This window comes from Dipteris shenzhenensis, chromosome 3 (assembly GCF_047967505.1).
Source record: "Dipteris shenzhenensis isolate YYH24624 ecotype China chromosome 3, Dip_SZ_1.0, whole genome shotgun sequence".
NCBI classification, from domain to species: Eukaryota; Viridiplantae; Streptophyta; class Polypodiopsida; order Gleicheniales; family Dipteridaceae; genus Dipteris; species Dipteris shenzhenensis.
The window spans coordinates 48,990,643-49,007,199 of record NC_141598.1 but is presented as its reverse complement, the minus strand read 5'-3'; the positions used below and the strand labels follow the sequence as shown (position 1 = coordinate 49,007,199).

Genomic DNA, 16,557 nt, shown 5'->3' with positions numbered 1-16,557 from the left:
ATGAGGTACTTCCCTTCCATAGGTGCTCTCATCCACCAAGCTTCACCGGAGGCATAGATTCTGTCCAATCTGCTTGCTCTATATGCATCCCCCTTTCTCCTGTTGCACCACGAGAAGCCTCCAAGCCCAGTGGAGTCTAATTCAGCACAATCGACTAACCCAAAATTCCAGCACATTTGTTCCCACACTTCCACTTCGGCTACTGTCAAGCCTCCATTCAGGTGAGATCTGTCCCCTTCAGTCTCTGTAAAATTCCAGTTCCTAATTAGGATCCTAGGGTTCATCTGTGAGCAGCCCATTTAAAGCATTCCAACACTCTAGTCTCTAGACTCATTGGGGGCGTACATACTCAGCACACGGAGTTTTAAGTTCTCCACTTGCAAAGACACCGCAACAAAGCATCCATTAACATCCTTAACTAATTCCTGGGCATTGAGATCGAGCTTACCTGCCACCGCCACTCCCCCACTGCCAAGAACAGGGCAGTTGGAGAAGACTTTGTACCCTGCAAGCCCTAGAGAGAACCAGAACCGATCATTCTCACCACATTTGAGCTCCTGCAATAGAATTATATCCGGGCTATATTTTCGAATCACCTCTAAACATCTCCGCTGTTTAACGGGTGTGCAGCACCCCCTTAAATTCCACGAAAGGACCGAAATACTCCTACCAGCCAAATTTCTTGAGCCATTACTGGTTCGACAATGCGCGGTAAGCATCTTTAAGAAGACTAAATTTGTTCTCCTTACCTTTCCCTTCTGTCCCACCAGCTTCCACGGTTCCTCCGCGGGAGTAATTCTGGACTCTGCCTTAGGGAGGGTTGGGGGGGGATCCGATCGATGAGAGACTTTCTGCATGTCGTTCTTGGGAGCATCGCTAGCCTTTGGGGAGTCAGACTGTGGACCTGCTTGAGGCACCCGAGAGTCCCCTTGTTCACCATTACCTAGCTTCGACAGTTTCTGGCGAAGTGTGTGGTTGCCTTACAAATATAGCAGGCATTGGGGAAGGCCTCAAAACGAACCTGCTGGGCAATCCTTTTGCCATCCGGGAGGTCAATGTCGATGAAATCTGGAGGTCAACGCTCCTGAGAGAGATTTCGTGGGGAGAGGAACGAGTAAAACCTTGCCCAAAGCGGTCACCAGTCTTTCCACAGAGTCGCCAAAGAGATTTGGAAGGTTTGGGAAGTCGACCCAGACTGGGCATTCGTGGTGTAAGAACTCGTCAATAGAGAATGCAGGGCTCCAAGGGACAACCAAAACTGTCGCACCTGAGAACATGAGGGATCTCCCGGCCAGTTCGTTCCTGAGATTTTTTGAGACGAACCCAAGAAGGAAGAAACCCTTTCCCATAAACCTGGCAGAGTATCCTGATGCAGGGATGTCGCATTCAAACGCAATGAAGTCCTCGAGCTCGACCATGGAGGGCACTCGCCCAGTGAAGAACAGGTACATTCCACCCTTAGCCAACCGAGTAAGCTCCGGTTTGAGGTCATCGAGCTCAAGTCTGCAAGCCACAGCATGCCGTTTTCGTGTTTCATACCATCATCCATGGCTTGGAAGCCACCTCTCGGGATCTTCGGTCGGATTCAGCGCTGAGGAGTTGGCGAGCCACTTCGTCTTGCAGAACTGAAAAACCACCTTGAAGACGTTGAACCGGTTTTTGAGCAAACGATGGGACAGATTTCTCCTCAATGTCCATATCCCTGGCATCGGGATTCGGATCACCTCGATTGGCGCAACATCTCGATTGCCCTGCTCTCCGTCAGACAGTTCATCCAACTTGGGGTCGACACAAACACCCTCAGCCCATCGCGACCGTTTCATGCTTGGAGGCAAACGGAGCGACGGACATGCACAGCCCCTCCCGCGTAGCTCTCGACAGTCTAGCCACACACATGATTTTTGGCTGCCCCAAATGAGTAATTGTTTGGCCCTCCAAAGAGAACTAGATCCTGGAAGGTGACCTAGAATATATATAAATGATTTTAGTGCTTCCTAAAAATTGTTGAATAATATTTTCCATTTTGACTTAATTTTTAAAGTTAATTTAGAACATAGATTTATTTAAACTTGCGATTTGAGAATAATTAATTATGATATCAAGAAGAGCACTATAATAGTAGAAATATTTGAAATACACTACAATATTTTATAAGACTAAATACATGAAAATTTATGTAGTATACTTAAAAAAGGTTATTATTGGATTTGTTTTAAATGGAGTTATATATCACTAAAAAAAACATGAAGTATTTAAAAGCATTTTTTAATAATAGTTCATACATGAAATATTTTTTGTGTATTGAAAAAATTTATTAATGCTTTGAAAACGAAAAAAAATGCTATGAATTAAGAGTCCTTCAATAGTATGACTTTACTATAGTTTGAAATAGGAAGTTTTTTACATGTATTGAAAATGGGCTTCTATTTAAATATACCAGATTATGTCTCTATTTTTGAAAAAAGTAAAATTTTTTTGTAGATGCTGGATTTCCATTGAGGTTATTGTAGCCATATTTCAAGTCGGTTGTGTTGAGTTCTTTTATGAATTTCTCTTCGAGTGTATCCGCTTTACTTTTTAAGTTTGTAGTGGCTAGGATTTCTATTTTGAAGTTCGAGTGGAACGGTTTGTACCTGTTAACATCATGTTTCAATTTTAATGGAGGATTGGTTTGGTGTTGAGCTATCCATTTTTCAAGATTTCTAGTTTGTCCAATATATCGTTTTTCTGTAGTAATACATAGAATAGAATATATGTAATATGGGTCTTTTGTGCCTTTTTCTTTGTCTTCTTTGCGATTTCCTATTTGAAATAGCAAAATGAAGTACGATGAGTTTTTCCATGTGTGTTAAAAAATGAAATTTATATGTATTTTAAGATATGGAGTCAATAATGTACCCGTAGGTGGCTGAAATATATTGTTCTTTGGCGGAGTCGGGAAAAACTCAAAATGTTCGCCATATGCTTCTTTTGCAAAATTCAAATCAATAATAAAAGTTATACCTTCTATGGTAAATGGCAATTCTTTTGCCTTTTTTTTAATCATATGTTTGGAACATGTTGTTGAACTCCGCTAGTATGACATTTCTAGTCTTACGATCTATTTTGAGAAGTTCGGCTAAGCTTACACTATAGCCAAAGTGTAGAAGTTCAAGGCAATAAGCTGAAATTCTTTCTAAGTGCTTATCTATTATAGCTTGTGCTTCTGTTCTCAACATCATTGGAGTAATGATATCGTCCTCTTTTGTGATTTTTTGAATTATGTACTTAGTTAGACATGCATTATTATAGCCAAAGTGTAGAAGTTCAAGGCAATAAGCTGAAATTCTTTCTAAGTGCTTATCTATTATAGCTTGTGCTTCTGTTCTCAACATCATTGGAGTAATGATATCGTCCTCTTTTGTGATTTTTTGAATTATATACTTAGTTAGACATGCATTATGTTTTGAATTGATATTATGTATATGTTATTTATTGTATTTTAAAATGAAAAGTTTAATCATTTTTTATAAATAAATTTGGGTTACTAACCGTTTGCTCTCATTTCTTTGTCCTCATGTTCTACCTTCCATTGTTGTACTTTATGTTGATTGTTATCCATGAAATTCCTAAGGTCTTGTAGTGTGCTCCATCCATAAATGTATTCATTTGGTTCCGTTCTAGCCATGTTTGCGAGACGCATTTGAGTTGTATACCAAAAATAATTTTGTTCCTTTGTTCTTTTTGTTAATTTCTCTTGATCTTGTTGAGCCAATCGGGCTTTACTTTTGAATTGATTAAAGATCTGCGAAATAGTAATCTATTATAAATTCGAATATAAACTAATGTGAAGAAATACTACAATGCGTAATATTGAAAACATACCTCGTCTGATGTTGCCATATTTTATTGTTGGTTGTTCTTCAAATAAGTTTTTGATAGATCATGCATATTAGTTTGTATATCAAAAGTTTCTTTTCTCTTATATTGATGAATATTTAATTAAAGGATTTTCTATTGATTACTAATTTTTTAAGTTGATATAAGCATTGGAATGAAGTCAGTTGGATTGATTTTATTTAAGATTCTTAAGTTGTTTCGAGTAGTAACTTGTCAAAACATGACATATGTTAGGCCTGGTTCAAATGATTTTTATATTACTACAAGAGCCTTTCCTTTGAGTGTGCATCCTTGTGACTTGTGTCCTGTAATTGCATATGCTAGTGTGATTGAAAAAGTTCTTTTGTGATACCATATGGAGTTTAATACCTTTCTTTTATGTTTTGATATTCTTAGTGTGATTTTTTCATTTGTTGATAAGATCTTAGCATGAATTTTTAAAATGTTATTTGTGTTATTATCTATTTCTAGTGATATGACACTTGCAATAGTGCCATTTGTAGCTTCGATTGTGAGATCTATATTTTTTGTGATCATCTCTTTCGCTCCTATTGCTAATTATTGTATAGAGTGGAAGTCTAGATCCATTATCCATTGTTTTAATTCTAAGATTTGATCTGTATTGGATATCACAGTGACGCTTTTAATTTGATGCTCATTGAATTTCTTATGTAGTATGAACTCATTATAGTATCGTGTGTCATTTTGATGGGTGCACAGTATAGTTGTGTCCTTGTCAATGAAATCATTTGCTTCACTATCCCTCATGATTAAATAACCTAGGTAATATTGAATCTCTTCCACCATTGGTTGTCTTACTCTAATTATGTTTAAGAATTCTATGTATGTTGGATCTTCTAGGTGATGTATTGATGTGTGAAGGAATAAAAAGGTTACAGTTGTCTAGAAACCTGAGTTTCCAACATAGCATTTTCTACAAATTTCATTTTCTTGCACCTTGCATTTACATACTGGAGGCAATTGGGACATATCTCCGAATAAGAGCATCATTTTAAAATAGGGTGATAAATTCTTGTGGACCCAAATTAAGAGAGTTAGATGAAGTGCCATATATGGGTGACTAAACAAATAGAATAATAGATTATAAGAGAATAGACTTACCACCCATGCCTCATTGCCTAGCCCTCTGCCACTCTCAAGGTCTAAAACACCTATAGCATGGAGATGTCTCCTCGCCGCCGTCCTTTGATTCTCCCACTTTTTTGGCGTTTTTCTGATTTCTCTCTTTGTGACCTTCTAATCCTCTTTTTGTGCTCATGCGAGCGTAAGATTAGCCTCCCTAATCCCATTTCTCATCTCTGACCTACCGTGTCTAAGTACAAGGCCAATGCGCATGCGCATGTAGTCGTCATCAAAATTATATTCTGAGGGGTATTGAAATTTCTCCTTGAGCTGCATTATGAGAGAATTCTTCATTGTAAGGTCTTGAGAGCACCAGTCTACGAATATACCTTTGGAAAAATATATGCTTAGGAGGCCCCTCATATAAGAGACAACTTGAAGCCCCTTCTCATCCTCAATAATCTCATGCATGTTATTGATATTATAGTGAAGGTCCTCGGGCATGATAAGCTCTCCCTACCTAAAGCTTGAGCTACTAGATGGGGTGGCAATGGTGGAGCGAGGCATGGCAGATCAAACTAGGGTGGAGCCAAGTGTGGTCAAGCAGGTGGGCAAGGGGCCACTGGCAAGTTGTGTCTCATGATAGGGAGGGAGGTAGGAATGCATAGATTGATCTACATCTACACTTGCATCTAAACCAGAACAGCCACTCTTGCTAGAGCCAGGGGTGGAGCCAGGGGTGGTAGAGTGCTTCGTGTGACAGGGGTGACAAGGCGCTAGTGTCAGGCTGTGTCTCATCTATATGTGCACTTGCACCTAAACCACAACAACCACTCTTCTTACTCTTCTAGAGCCACACCGTCAACACCTAGGCAATGATGTCTCACTAACTATGGTAGGAGACCCCTGTCTAGTAGGCATACCTGATGGCCCTGCACTAGGGAGAGGTGATGCAGCAAGAGAGGCATCAGATGAGGCGATTTGAGACTAGATATAACAAAGTCAAAAATTAGGTCTTAGGGTTTAGGGCACACGGCACAATGAATATGGTATAATTTTTACATTGATGTAATATTAGGAGTATAATGCTTCTTCAATGTTTCTTTGGATACTTATCAATGGTTGATTCCAGAAAGTTTTATGACTGGATGAGTATGCTACGCACAATGGTGGAAAAAGAGGCCCTGTTAAGGAAGGGACAGCTTCCAAGTTCCATTGGTCATTATATCAGCAAAGTGGATCTACATATATTAGTCTTCTGTAAAAAATTTTCATCAAATAGAAAGTTAAATGGAAAGAACAAAGGAGAGGAAAATTAAAAAGAGAGAGGAGAGGAAGAGAAAAGAGGAGAGGAGAAGAAATGAATGCGGGAAAGAAGAGTGGAGAGGAGAAGAAAAGAAATTAAAAGAGAAGGAGAAGAATGTGAAAATGCCCAAAAGAAAGCAAAAATGCAGAAAAGAATGGAGAAGAATGCAAAAAAAAATGCGGAAATGCAAAAAATAATGGAAAATAATACGGAAATGCAGAGAGGAAAGGGGAAAAAGTGGAGAGGAGAGGAAAGGAAAGAGAGAAAGAAGCGAGAGGAGACAGAGAGAGGAAGGGAAAGGTAAAATGAGAGAGGAACCTAGGGAAAAAAGAGAGGAAGGGAAGAGAAGAGAGGGTGGGGAAAGAGGGGAAATGAGATGGGAAGGAAGAGGGGAAACATGAGAGGAAGGGAGGGAAAAAGAGAGGAAGAGAAGGGGAAAATAAGGGGAAGAGAAACAAGCATGGATGTTTTTATCGGAGCTATGCTTATATATCAATATAAAATCTTGGCGAAAGTTTATCAAGCCCATTTTTTTTGTTTCACAATATTGATAGGGTGCAATACACCTTTATATATTTGCTTTTGAATTTTGAACTAAAAATTGTAACTTTCGACACCAATATAAAAGTTAAGCTTTTTGGAAGGGTAAAATGAGAGGAGAAGGGCAGGGAAAAAGAGAGAAGGGAAGGGGTAAAAGAGAGGGGGAAAGAGGGGAGAGAAAAAAGAGACAGGAGAAGAGGGAAAGAAAGAGGAAAAGAGAGAAATAGAAGAGATAGAGAAGAAGGGAGGGCGGAAAGAGAGGGGGAAAGAAGGAAGAGGAAAACAAGAGAGGAGAAGAGAGAAAGAGATTGGGAAAAGAGAGAGGAAGAGCAAGGAAAAAGAGAGAGGAAGGCAAGGGAAGAGAAGGGAGAAATGAGAGAGGAAGGGAGAGGGGAAACAAAAGGGGAAGGGAGGAAAACAATGACTAAGAGAAGGGAAAAACACTAGGGGGGAAGAAAGTGGGAAAGTGAGGGTTATAAAAGAGGGGAAGGGATAGGAAGAGAAGGAAAAAATGAGAGGGGAAGGGAGAGGAAAAAGAGAGGGAGGGAAGAGAAATGACAGAAACAAGGGCAAGGAAAAAGAGAGGAACAAAGGGAAAAAAGAGAGAGAGGAAGAGAAGGGTAAAACGAGAGGGGAAGGGAGGGGCAAAAGAGAGGGAGGGAAAAAGAGAAGGGTAAAGAGGGGGGAAATGAGAGGGGAAGGGACTGGAAAAGAGAGAGGCAAAGAGAGAAAGGGAGGGGGGAAAGAGAGGGGAAGGGAGGGAAAAAGAGAGGAAGAGAAGGGTAAAACAAGACGGGAAGAGAGGGCAAAAGAGAGGAGAAGAGAGAAAGAGGGTGGAAAAGAGAGAAATAGAAGAGAAAAAGAGAAAGGAAGAGAGGGGAAAATGAGAAACTTAGAAATAGAAGAGAAAAAGGGAGGGGTAAAAGAGAGGGGAAGGAAGAGGAAGAGAAGGGAAAAACAAGAGGGGAAGGGAGAGGAAAAAGAGAGGGAGAGAAGAAGAGGGGAAGGGAGGGATAAAAGAGAGGGGAAGGGAAAGAGAAGGGGCAAAGAAAGAGGAGAAGAAAGGAGAAACATAGAGGAGCGGAGAAGATAAGAGAGGAGAGGCGATGTGAGATAAGGGTTTGCTATGCCCATCACATTTGCTAGCACTTAGGGCCCTAGCAAATGGACATTGCATCATAAAAATAAAAATAGAAGAGAGGAAAATAGAAGCTCCTTACTTGGAGCTCAAGGAAAGACAACCTCGGATCGCGAGATTGCGGTTTTGATCGGCTCCCCTAGAAAATAAAGCAAACACAATTTTTTTCAAAAACCAATGGGTGAGGTAAGAACTATTAAGAGCAAAAAAGCGAGAAAGGAGTTACAAAGCAAGGGAAAGCCCTACTATAAGCAAGAAACTAGAGCAAAAAAGAAAACAAACAACCAAACAAGAGGTATAGTTCTTTAGCACATCTTGCTATTCATTATGGCTCTTCTTCGAGGGAAAAGAGAGGGAAAATAGAGGAAAACTTGAGGGAAAGTAGAGTAAAGACATAGCACAACAATAACTTAGAAATCATGAACTTAGAAATGAATGAAAGAGGAGAGAAACATATACCTTGACTCGAAGGGAGAAAGAAGTTTGCTGTAAGACTTGGAAGTAGAGAGGGAGATTTTTGGAGAGGATGGAGAGGGGGAGATGAAGCAAGAACTATTGGGAGTAAAAAAGCAAGAGAAAGAAGTAACAAAGCAAGGGAAAGCCCTACTACCAGCAAGAAACTAGAGCAAAAGAGAAAACAAACAACCAAGCAAGAGGTATGGTCCTTTAGCACATCTTGCTATTCATTATGGTTGTTCTTAAAGCAAAAAGAGAGGAAAACTTGAGGGAAAGTAGAGGAAAAACATAGCAAAAGAATAACTTAGAAATCATGAACTTAGAAATGAATGAAAGAGGAGAGAACACATACCTTGAAGGAAGGGAGAAAGAAGTTTGCTACAAGACCTGGAAAGTCGAGAGGGAGATTTGTGGAGAGGATGGAGAGGGAGGAGGTGGGGAGGGAGCTTTGTTTGTAGAGATTGCAAAGGGGATGGAAATGAAGGGCAAGTTGTTTGAATGGAGGGTGAAATAACAAAAATAGATTGAGGCATTGGGGGCAAGAATGAAACGCTATTTTTGGAAACCATTGGTCAATACCGATGGTTCTATAAACACAATGTTTGTATTTACGACTAGTTTTAGGGTATTGCCATCTGTATATACTGATGGAATTAGGGTATTGCAATTGGTATATACCAACAAAACAAGGCATTTTTGCAAAATTCATGGGTGCTTAGGTAAATTCTAAAATTTTGTGTTGTAGTTTGTAGGTGTATAGATGGAGAGGATGAGTGGAACACTGGAAGCTCATTGGATGAGGGGCCAATTCCCAAGAGCATGGGGTAGCTTAAGAAGAGGTTTCCTTGTCCTTTCACATGTTTTAAGCAACAAGTTTGACATCAGCACCATATTGTCATATGCCATGTGCAAGCATGTGGGGAATCATCACAAGTATCGGCTATTGGTGGAGCTAGTGGATCATCATTAAGTCAATGGTATTTCAGTTTGTGATTAATTTTGCATGTGCATTGTGCACACTAACCTTGCATTCATACAAAATTACCATTATATAGGATGAGGAGGGCAGCAAGAATCAGACTGCTAAGGATAGAAAATGTTTGTAATCTCATGCAAATTGAGTGACAAAGTACCCACAAATATACCAAAAGCTTTGTCTTTTACAAAATTGACGCTCAATATGAAAAGCCCCAATTCCTTAAGGGCAAATTGTAACAAAAGAGGGCAAATCGAGGAGAAGCCCAAAAAATTATCTGCAAATGCAAAATGCTAGCAATGTATAGAGAATGCCCCAATTCTTTTTGCTACAATCAAATGTGCCTACATGGTAGCCAATCGTACATCCTGCAAATAGGAAAGAAATATATTGATGTAGCTATACGATAATTATATGAATAGTACATGCAAAATGTACGGTAGATTTGGGAGTGTTAAATGGTCAAGTCTCGACGTTAAACGGATGTTTGAATGGAGTTGACGTAGATTGTATCTTTAGCTGCTCTAGATTTTCATGGATGTTGATGATGCATATTTTCCCATACATTGATGCAAGTTGTACTATACATTGATGCAGTGCTATGTAGATTGTAGGGCAGTTGACATAGATGCTACAAAGATTGTACGACCAAGTTGACAGCATGTACGAATAAGTCTCCAACTTGCACAATGCTTGTATGTATAGCTTCTAGGTGTTGTATGCACACTATATGCCACTTGTACGGATGCTCAACACAGTTGTATGGAAAGCGTGCAATAGATTCTAGACAAATTTACAATAAGCGATATGGAAGTAGCATAGAAGAAAATGACATTAGTATGGGAGCAACTATGCTCATATGCACACACAAGAGAAATGAGGTGAGGATTCATTCATGCAGGTGTAGGAATGGGGAGGCTGGATGAACATTAATAGCATTTAAGTCATCAAGGATTTGAGGATGGTTGGCTAGTTGAAGGAAACATTTGATGAGACATCCTTATCCATAAGTTTCTCTTTCCCTCACCTTATATAATGATGAAGTGGATGCTTCTCACATTGAAAGATAATAGATGAGTATCTTCTCATCACCTTATCCAACAACAAATCACATTGAGAGAGCTATAACATAATTGTGTGGACGTTTAGACATGACTGCATCTATGTACAATAAAGTGGGTGTGCAAATGAGAAATTTGGATTCAGGTTTTATTATATTAGAAGAGGGAGTTTCTACCTCAAATCTTTTGTTTTCATCTTGCCAAACTTTGTCTTGAGATTTTGACATATGGAGTTGCTATGTAGTTGAAGTATTAAAGCTTACTACCATGGCTCCCCTCCCACCCTCAATGCTATAACAGAGTTTTCAGCCATGGTGTGGGAATTATAATCCCAATGCTTGCATTAAGACAAGTCTACGTAGACTACATTAAACTTTAAAGAAAGTCTAATGACTATGATGTTTGTTGCTATAAATTTTTCATGATTGTTGGGACAAAATTGCACCAAGTATTAAAATCAGACTTTAGGCTTTAGGTGCTCAAATAGAGTGTATTGCTTTGTAAAAGGCAAGGAATCAACCACAAATAGACCAAAGGTTAAAGTTCCAATATGGAATGCAAAACTGATATTGCTTTTTTGGGCTTACGAGTAAATAATGGAAGCTAGAACGTAAATAATGAGAATGCTCAAACTTCAACCTTGCAATATTGAGGCGATCATAATGGTGGTAACTTTTGCTCTCTCCTCTCTTGTAGATATCTCTTTCAAATCAATAAGTTGTTCATACTCTTTGGTAAAGGCATCTCTTTTTAAACTATTGTGCCTTCATAGGTCTCTATAACTTATTGATGTTTTAATACATTCAAGAGCTATGACTGTAAAGTGATCATGGATGACTTTTCCAAGTTAGTTTCGTTAAGAAGCTAAACTTTATATTCATGTCAAAAGTTTGTATGCCCTAATAAAAATAAATGTTTGAAACTTTTATCCAAAAAATTTTAAAATATCGCCAAGATTTACCTTTTTTACTTCTTAACTCTAAGGAAAATATATAAAAGTATACTACATTCTATCGATATTGTGAAACTAAAACAACGAGCTTAAAAATCTTTCCCGAAGATTTTATATTAGTATATAAGAAAAGCTTGGATAAAAACATCCATGAAAGTGATTTGTGCATTCACATCCGTGTAATCTATAACACTTTGCTTTCTGCTTCATATTGCAAAGGGTAGACTTTCATGTGCAACTCTATTGTATTTGTTGTGCCATATTTATGGTGAGAGAGAGAGAGAGAGAGAGAGGGGGGGGGTGGGGGGGAGGCAAGGGGGGGCAGGGGAGAGAGAGAGAGAGAGAGAGAGAGAGAGAGAGAGAGAGAGATAATCTTCCCTTAGAAATTGCTCAAAAATAAATGGTGCCAAGTTAAAGATGTTCCATAACCCCGGTGCAAGTACAACAACAAGACCCAACAATGCTTTAGCATACAAAAATGTGCTTTGGGAAACTCCAAACCTAGGACAAAAGCAATCACACTTCTTTCTTTAGATTATCCAATAATTGCTCTATGTTTCAACCATAGTTCAAGCTCCTCACCTTGAATGGCATTTAAGTCATCAAGACTTTAGGGTTCCCACTTTGTTGGCTAGTTGAAAGAAACATTTAATGAGATGTACTTCCTATCAATAATTTTCCCATCCCCTCACCTTATCTAGGGATGAATCACATTGAAAGATAATGGATGAAGTCCTTGTGCCACCGACCTTATCTAGTGATGAATAGAATATTTCTCACTTGGGATAGAAAATTTCTCACTAAGTTGGAAGATAATGGATGAGGCCATTCCCCTCACCTTATCTAATGATGAATGGATGAGACCCTCCTATTGACCTTATTAACAACAAATTGAATGTTTCTTGCATTAAAAGCTAGTCAACAAAGAAGGTGTGTGGACGTTTAGGTAGGATTGACCTAGGTGTGCACATGAATGTAAGTCTATACTCAAAAGGTGAGGGATTTTTTTGCCTCGAACTATTATATAACTCTTCTTCATTTTCAACCCGCTTGACGAACCTTGTCTTTAAAAGGGCATTCGGAGTTGTGATGTGATTGGGGTGCTAAAGCCTATTCTCATGGTTCCCCCAAGGTCGCAAGAGTTTTGAACCTTGGTGGCAACATTAGAACCATAATGCTTACATTAAGTGAGACTACATTAATGAAAGTTCATGCTCATGAAAAAGATGGTAGGATGTTGAAAGTTCATGCTCATGACTAATAAGGTAGGGTGTGGAAAGTGTTGTTTCACTTTTTTAATGATTGTTGGGACTATTTTGGTCCAAAGTTTCACTTAAAACCGAACTTTAGACATAGATGCCTAAATCTAAGGCTTAGGTACCCAAATCAAGTGTATCGCTTAACAAAAGGCATGTGATTAAGCACAAATAGGCTAGGTAGTACAGGTGCAATGTGAAGCAAGTCACTTTTCAAGGCTTGTGCGAAATGGTAAATAATGGTAGATATTAAGAAAGGGGAAACATTTTTTTTAAAGAAACTAGGTAAACAATGGGAGTTGTAAGCTCTAAGAGCCAGTGCACACAAGTAAGGAAATGTGCCATTGATTATCCATTTTTAAGGTTGGCTTGAATTTCGAGGAAAAATGGATGCCACAATCTATACCTTAATTTTGGAGGTGCTGTAGAGCACCTTCAAGCAATGGCTTGGCTCTGCTTCTGCTTTCAATGCTCTGTCTTGCAATGCAAAGCTTTACCCAACCAATGAAAATTGGCCACTGTCACTCCTTTACTTCGTGAAATTGTCAGGCACGAGCTCCCTCGAATAGATTACACTTCAATTTTTGTTCACGCGAGCATAGACTTTTCAGGCTGCAGAGTCGCACTAAGATGCGCGCTCTTTGTCATATGTGGAGTGACTCTAAGTTCGATGTGAGAGTGAAGACTCAAAAGGCATGTATGATTGTCATGTGTGTACTGTCCTGTTTTTCTCATTCTTTCTTTGTCCCTTAATAACCACCGAGGGGGTACCAAACCACGTGTGAGGTGTACCGAAACCAGAGAGTTTGGACAGATGGTTTTGATGTGGGAAGAAGCGTAGCTGAGTAGGCCTCTTTCCCAACACCAGCTCACGCCAACAGACTGGTGTTTCTGCACTTGAGTGTTTTTTGTTCGATTTGGGCATTGGACATTGCGTTTGGTCACTGTTTCACCAACATCTAAGCCTTTTCCGAAGTTACGCAGCACCTCCCACCCACGCTTTTACTCAGTGTCTGCCTGCTCGCATACGCGTCTCCCCCTCTATTTATATCAATCACATTGGGCCAGATCCTTTGCCCCGCTGCCTTCCCCCCACATACACAAGTTGCCACCCTCCCAAGGAATTTTCTACCTCTGTTCCATTTCTCATTCGCTCTCAACTTTCCACCCTGCATTGAGGCTATCACAATGGAGGTATCTCTCTCTCTTTCTCTCTGTCCCTCTCTCGTAGATAGCTCTTTCACAGCCGCTCGCACTCTCTATTAGACGTATTTATCAGACTATTGCACCTTTGCAGGCCTCTGTATCTACGTTGCAGGTTTTCTTAATCTCAATAGCTACGACTACAAAGCCATTCGCTCCTTAACGTTTTTAGTCATGACCCAACAGCTATAACACTTTGCCTTTTGCCTTCCATTTCGTATATTTGCAGATGGTAGAACTTCTTGTTCGTATGGACTGTAGTGGTTGTGAACGAACAGTTCGTAAGGCACTCTTGAGCACTAAAGGTATGTACCCGTTGGATTCCATCGCCGGATATTCCCTTCAACATACACAGTGTACTACTAGGAGTAAGAGTGGTAAAAGTGCTATATATGATCTTCATATTATTTCGTAGAATCAAGGTTTTGGTTCCGGACAGTAAATGGTTCTTGGCAACATAGTTACTCAACTATGATGTTTGTCTTTACTGCAGGCGTGGAAAGCGTGGAAGTGGAGTTGAAAAGAAGCAAAGTAACAGTAACGGGTTACGTAGATCGAAAAAAGGTCCTCAAGGCTGTGAGGAAGACGGGGAAGAGGGCCGAATTCTGGCCGGAGAGCTACCTGCAACAAACAGGGCAACCTCAAGCAGCCATGGTGAGCAACTATATGAAGAAACCGCAAGCGTTCACGAGGAGTTACAATTATGAGAAGCACGGACACAACAACTACGGGAATTTGGAGGAGTCCTCTAACTACCAGACGGAGAGCAGGCCCGAAGATCGTGTGTCAACGATATTTAGCGACGAAAACCCGAATGCGTGCTCCATTATGTGACCACTGTCATGCCAAAAAATGCTCTCTTTCTAGCGCCCTCTCTCTGCCCCCTTCAAGCCAATCGCCTCTAGCGCAGAGACAGCCTGCGTAGTTTTGCTTCCAACTCTAGCTGTAGTGAAGAGTCCTCGTGGGTCTGTACAGGCGGCATATTAGACTGCTACACAAAAATCCTCCAAGTTTTTTTCCCAGCCGGTAAAGATACAAAATTCAAAAAGAACTATACAATGAAAAAGGCTCCTTTCGAGGGATGTTTTTATCGAAGCTATGCTCATATATTAATGTAAAATCTTGGGGAAAGTTTTCAACATCATTTTTAAGTTTCGCCAAGATTTACCTGGCGAAACTTTAAATTTCTTGCATAAAAGTTTTAAATTTTGGCAAATGTTTCAAACATTTATTTCTATTAGGTCAGACAAACTTTCGACGCCAATATAAAACTTTAGCTTCTTAACGAAACTAACTTGAAAAAATCATCCATGCTCCTTTCACATCAAAAGGAAGAAAGCTTCACTCCCAGAGTTTCCCGAGTAATTTAGAACTTTCATTTTTTCGCCCCAAAAAAGACATCAGCATTTTTCTCTCAGTATTCTGTTCTTCGGCATTCTTTCGAAAGCAATTCCGTCCATGTGGCTCCAGATTTGGTTTAACACTAAAGCTCTAATAATTTGAAACATCTTATAGTGGCATGTCGTCTTGGTTGCCCCTGTCCCCCAAAAGCACCTGAACTTGAACGTGGTCCCCAAATTGTTCACCTTCTTTTTCATTGTTCCCCAAAGTTCGTGGGAGACTCGACATAATTCCCACAGCAAGTGCATGTCGGTTTTATTGAATTTGTCACACAAAGGGTAGGAAGACAGAATTCGTGGATTCCAGGTATAGATTGTGGCATCCATTTTTCCTCGAAATTCAAGCCAACCTTAAAAATGGATAATCAATGGCACATTTCCTTACTTGTGTGCATTGGCTCTTAGAGCTTGCAACTCCCATTGTTTACCTAGTTTCTTTAAAAAAAATGTTTCCCCTTTCTTAATATCTACCATTATTTACCATTTCGCACAAGCCCTGAAAAGTGACTTGCTTCACATTGCACCTCTACTACCTGGCCTATTTGTGCTTAATCACGTGCCTTTTGTTCAGCGATACACTTGATTTGGGTACCTAAGACCTAGATTTAGGCATCTATGTCTAAAGTTGGGTTTTAAGTGAAACTTTGGACCAAAATAGTCCCCACAATCATTACAAAAGTGAAGCAACACTTTCCACACCCTACCTTACTAGTCATGAGCATGAACTTTCAACATCCTACCATCTTTTTCATGAGCATGAACTTTCGTTAATGTAGTCTCACTTAATGTAAGCATTATGGTTCTAATGTTGCCACTAAGGTTCAAAACTCTTTTGCGACCTTGGGGGAACCATGAGAATAGGCTTTAGTACCCCAATCACATCACAACTCCGAATGCCCTTTTAAAGACAAGGTTGGTCAAGCTGGTTGAAAACTAAGAAGAGTTATACAATAGTTCGAGGCAAAAAAATCCCTCACCTTTTGAGTATAGACTTAGATTCATGTGCACACCTAGGTGCAATCCTACCTAAACGTCCACACACCTTCTTTGTTGACTAGCTTTTAATGCAAGAAACATTCAATTTGTTGTTAATAAGGTCAATAGAACGGTCTCATCCATTCATCATTAGATAAGGTGAAGGGAATGGCCTCATCCATTCTCTTCCAACTTAGTGAGAAATTTTCTATCCCAAGTGAGAAATATTATATTCATCACTACATAAGGTCGGTGGCACAAGGACCTCATCCATTATCTTTCAATGTGATTCATCGCTAGATAAGGTGAGGGGATGGGAAAATTATTGATAG

General features: G+C 39.7%; 1 protein-coding gene across 1 annotated transcript; it reads left to right on the top strand.

Moving 5' to 3' along the window:
- Positions 1-13,506: 13,506 nt before the first annotated feature.
- On the top strand, positions 13,507-14,958 carry LOC147903933 (heavy metal-associated isoprenylated plant protein 44-like). Its single transcript, XM_087372623.1, has 3 exons — positions 13,507-13,841; positions 14,080-14,155; positions 14,344-14,958. Exons 1-3 carry the CDS (start codon positions 13,836-13,838, stop codon positions 14,682-14,684), a joined length of 423 nt encoding a protein of 140 aa, XP_087228749.1. The 5' UTR covers positions 13,507-13,835; the 3' UTR covers positions 14,685-14,958.
- The last annotated feature ends 1,599 nt before the right edge of the window (positions 14,959-16,557 follow it).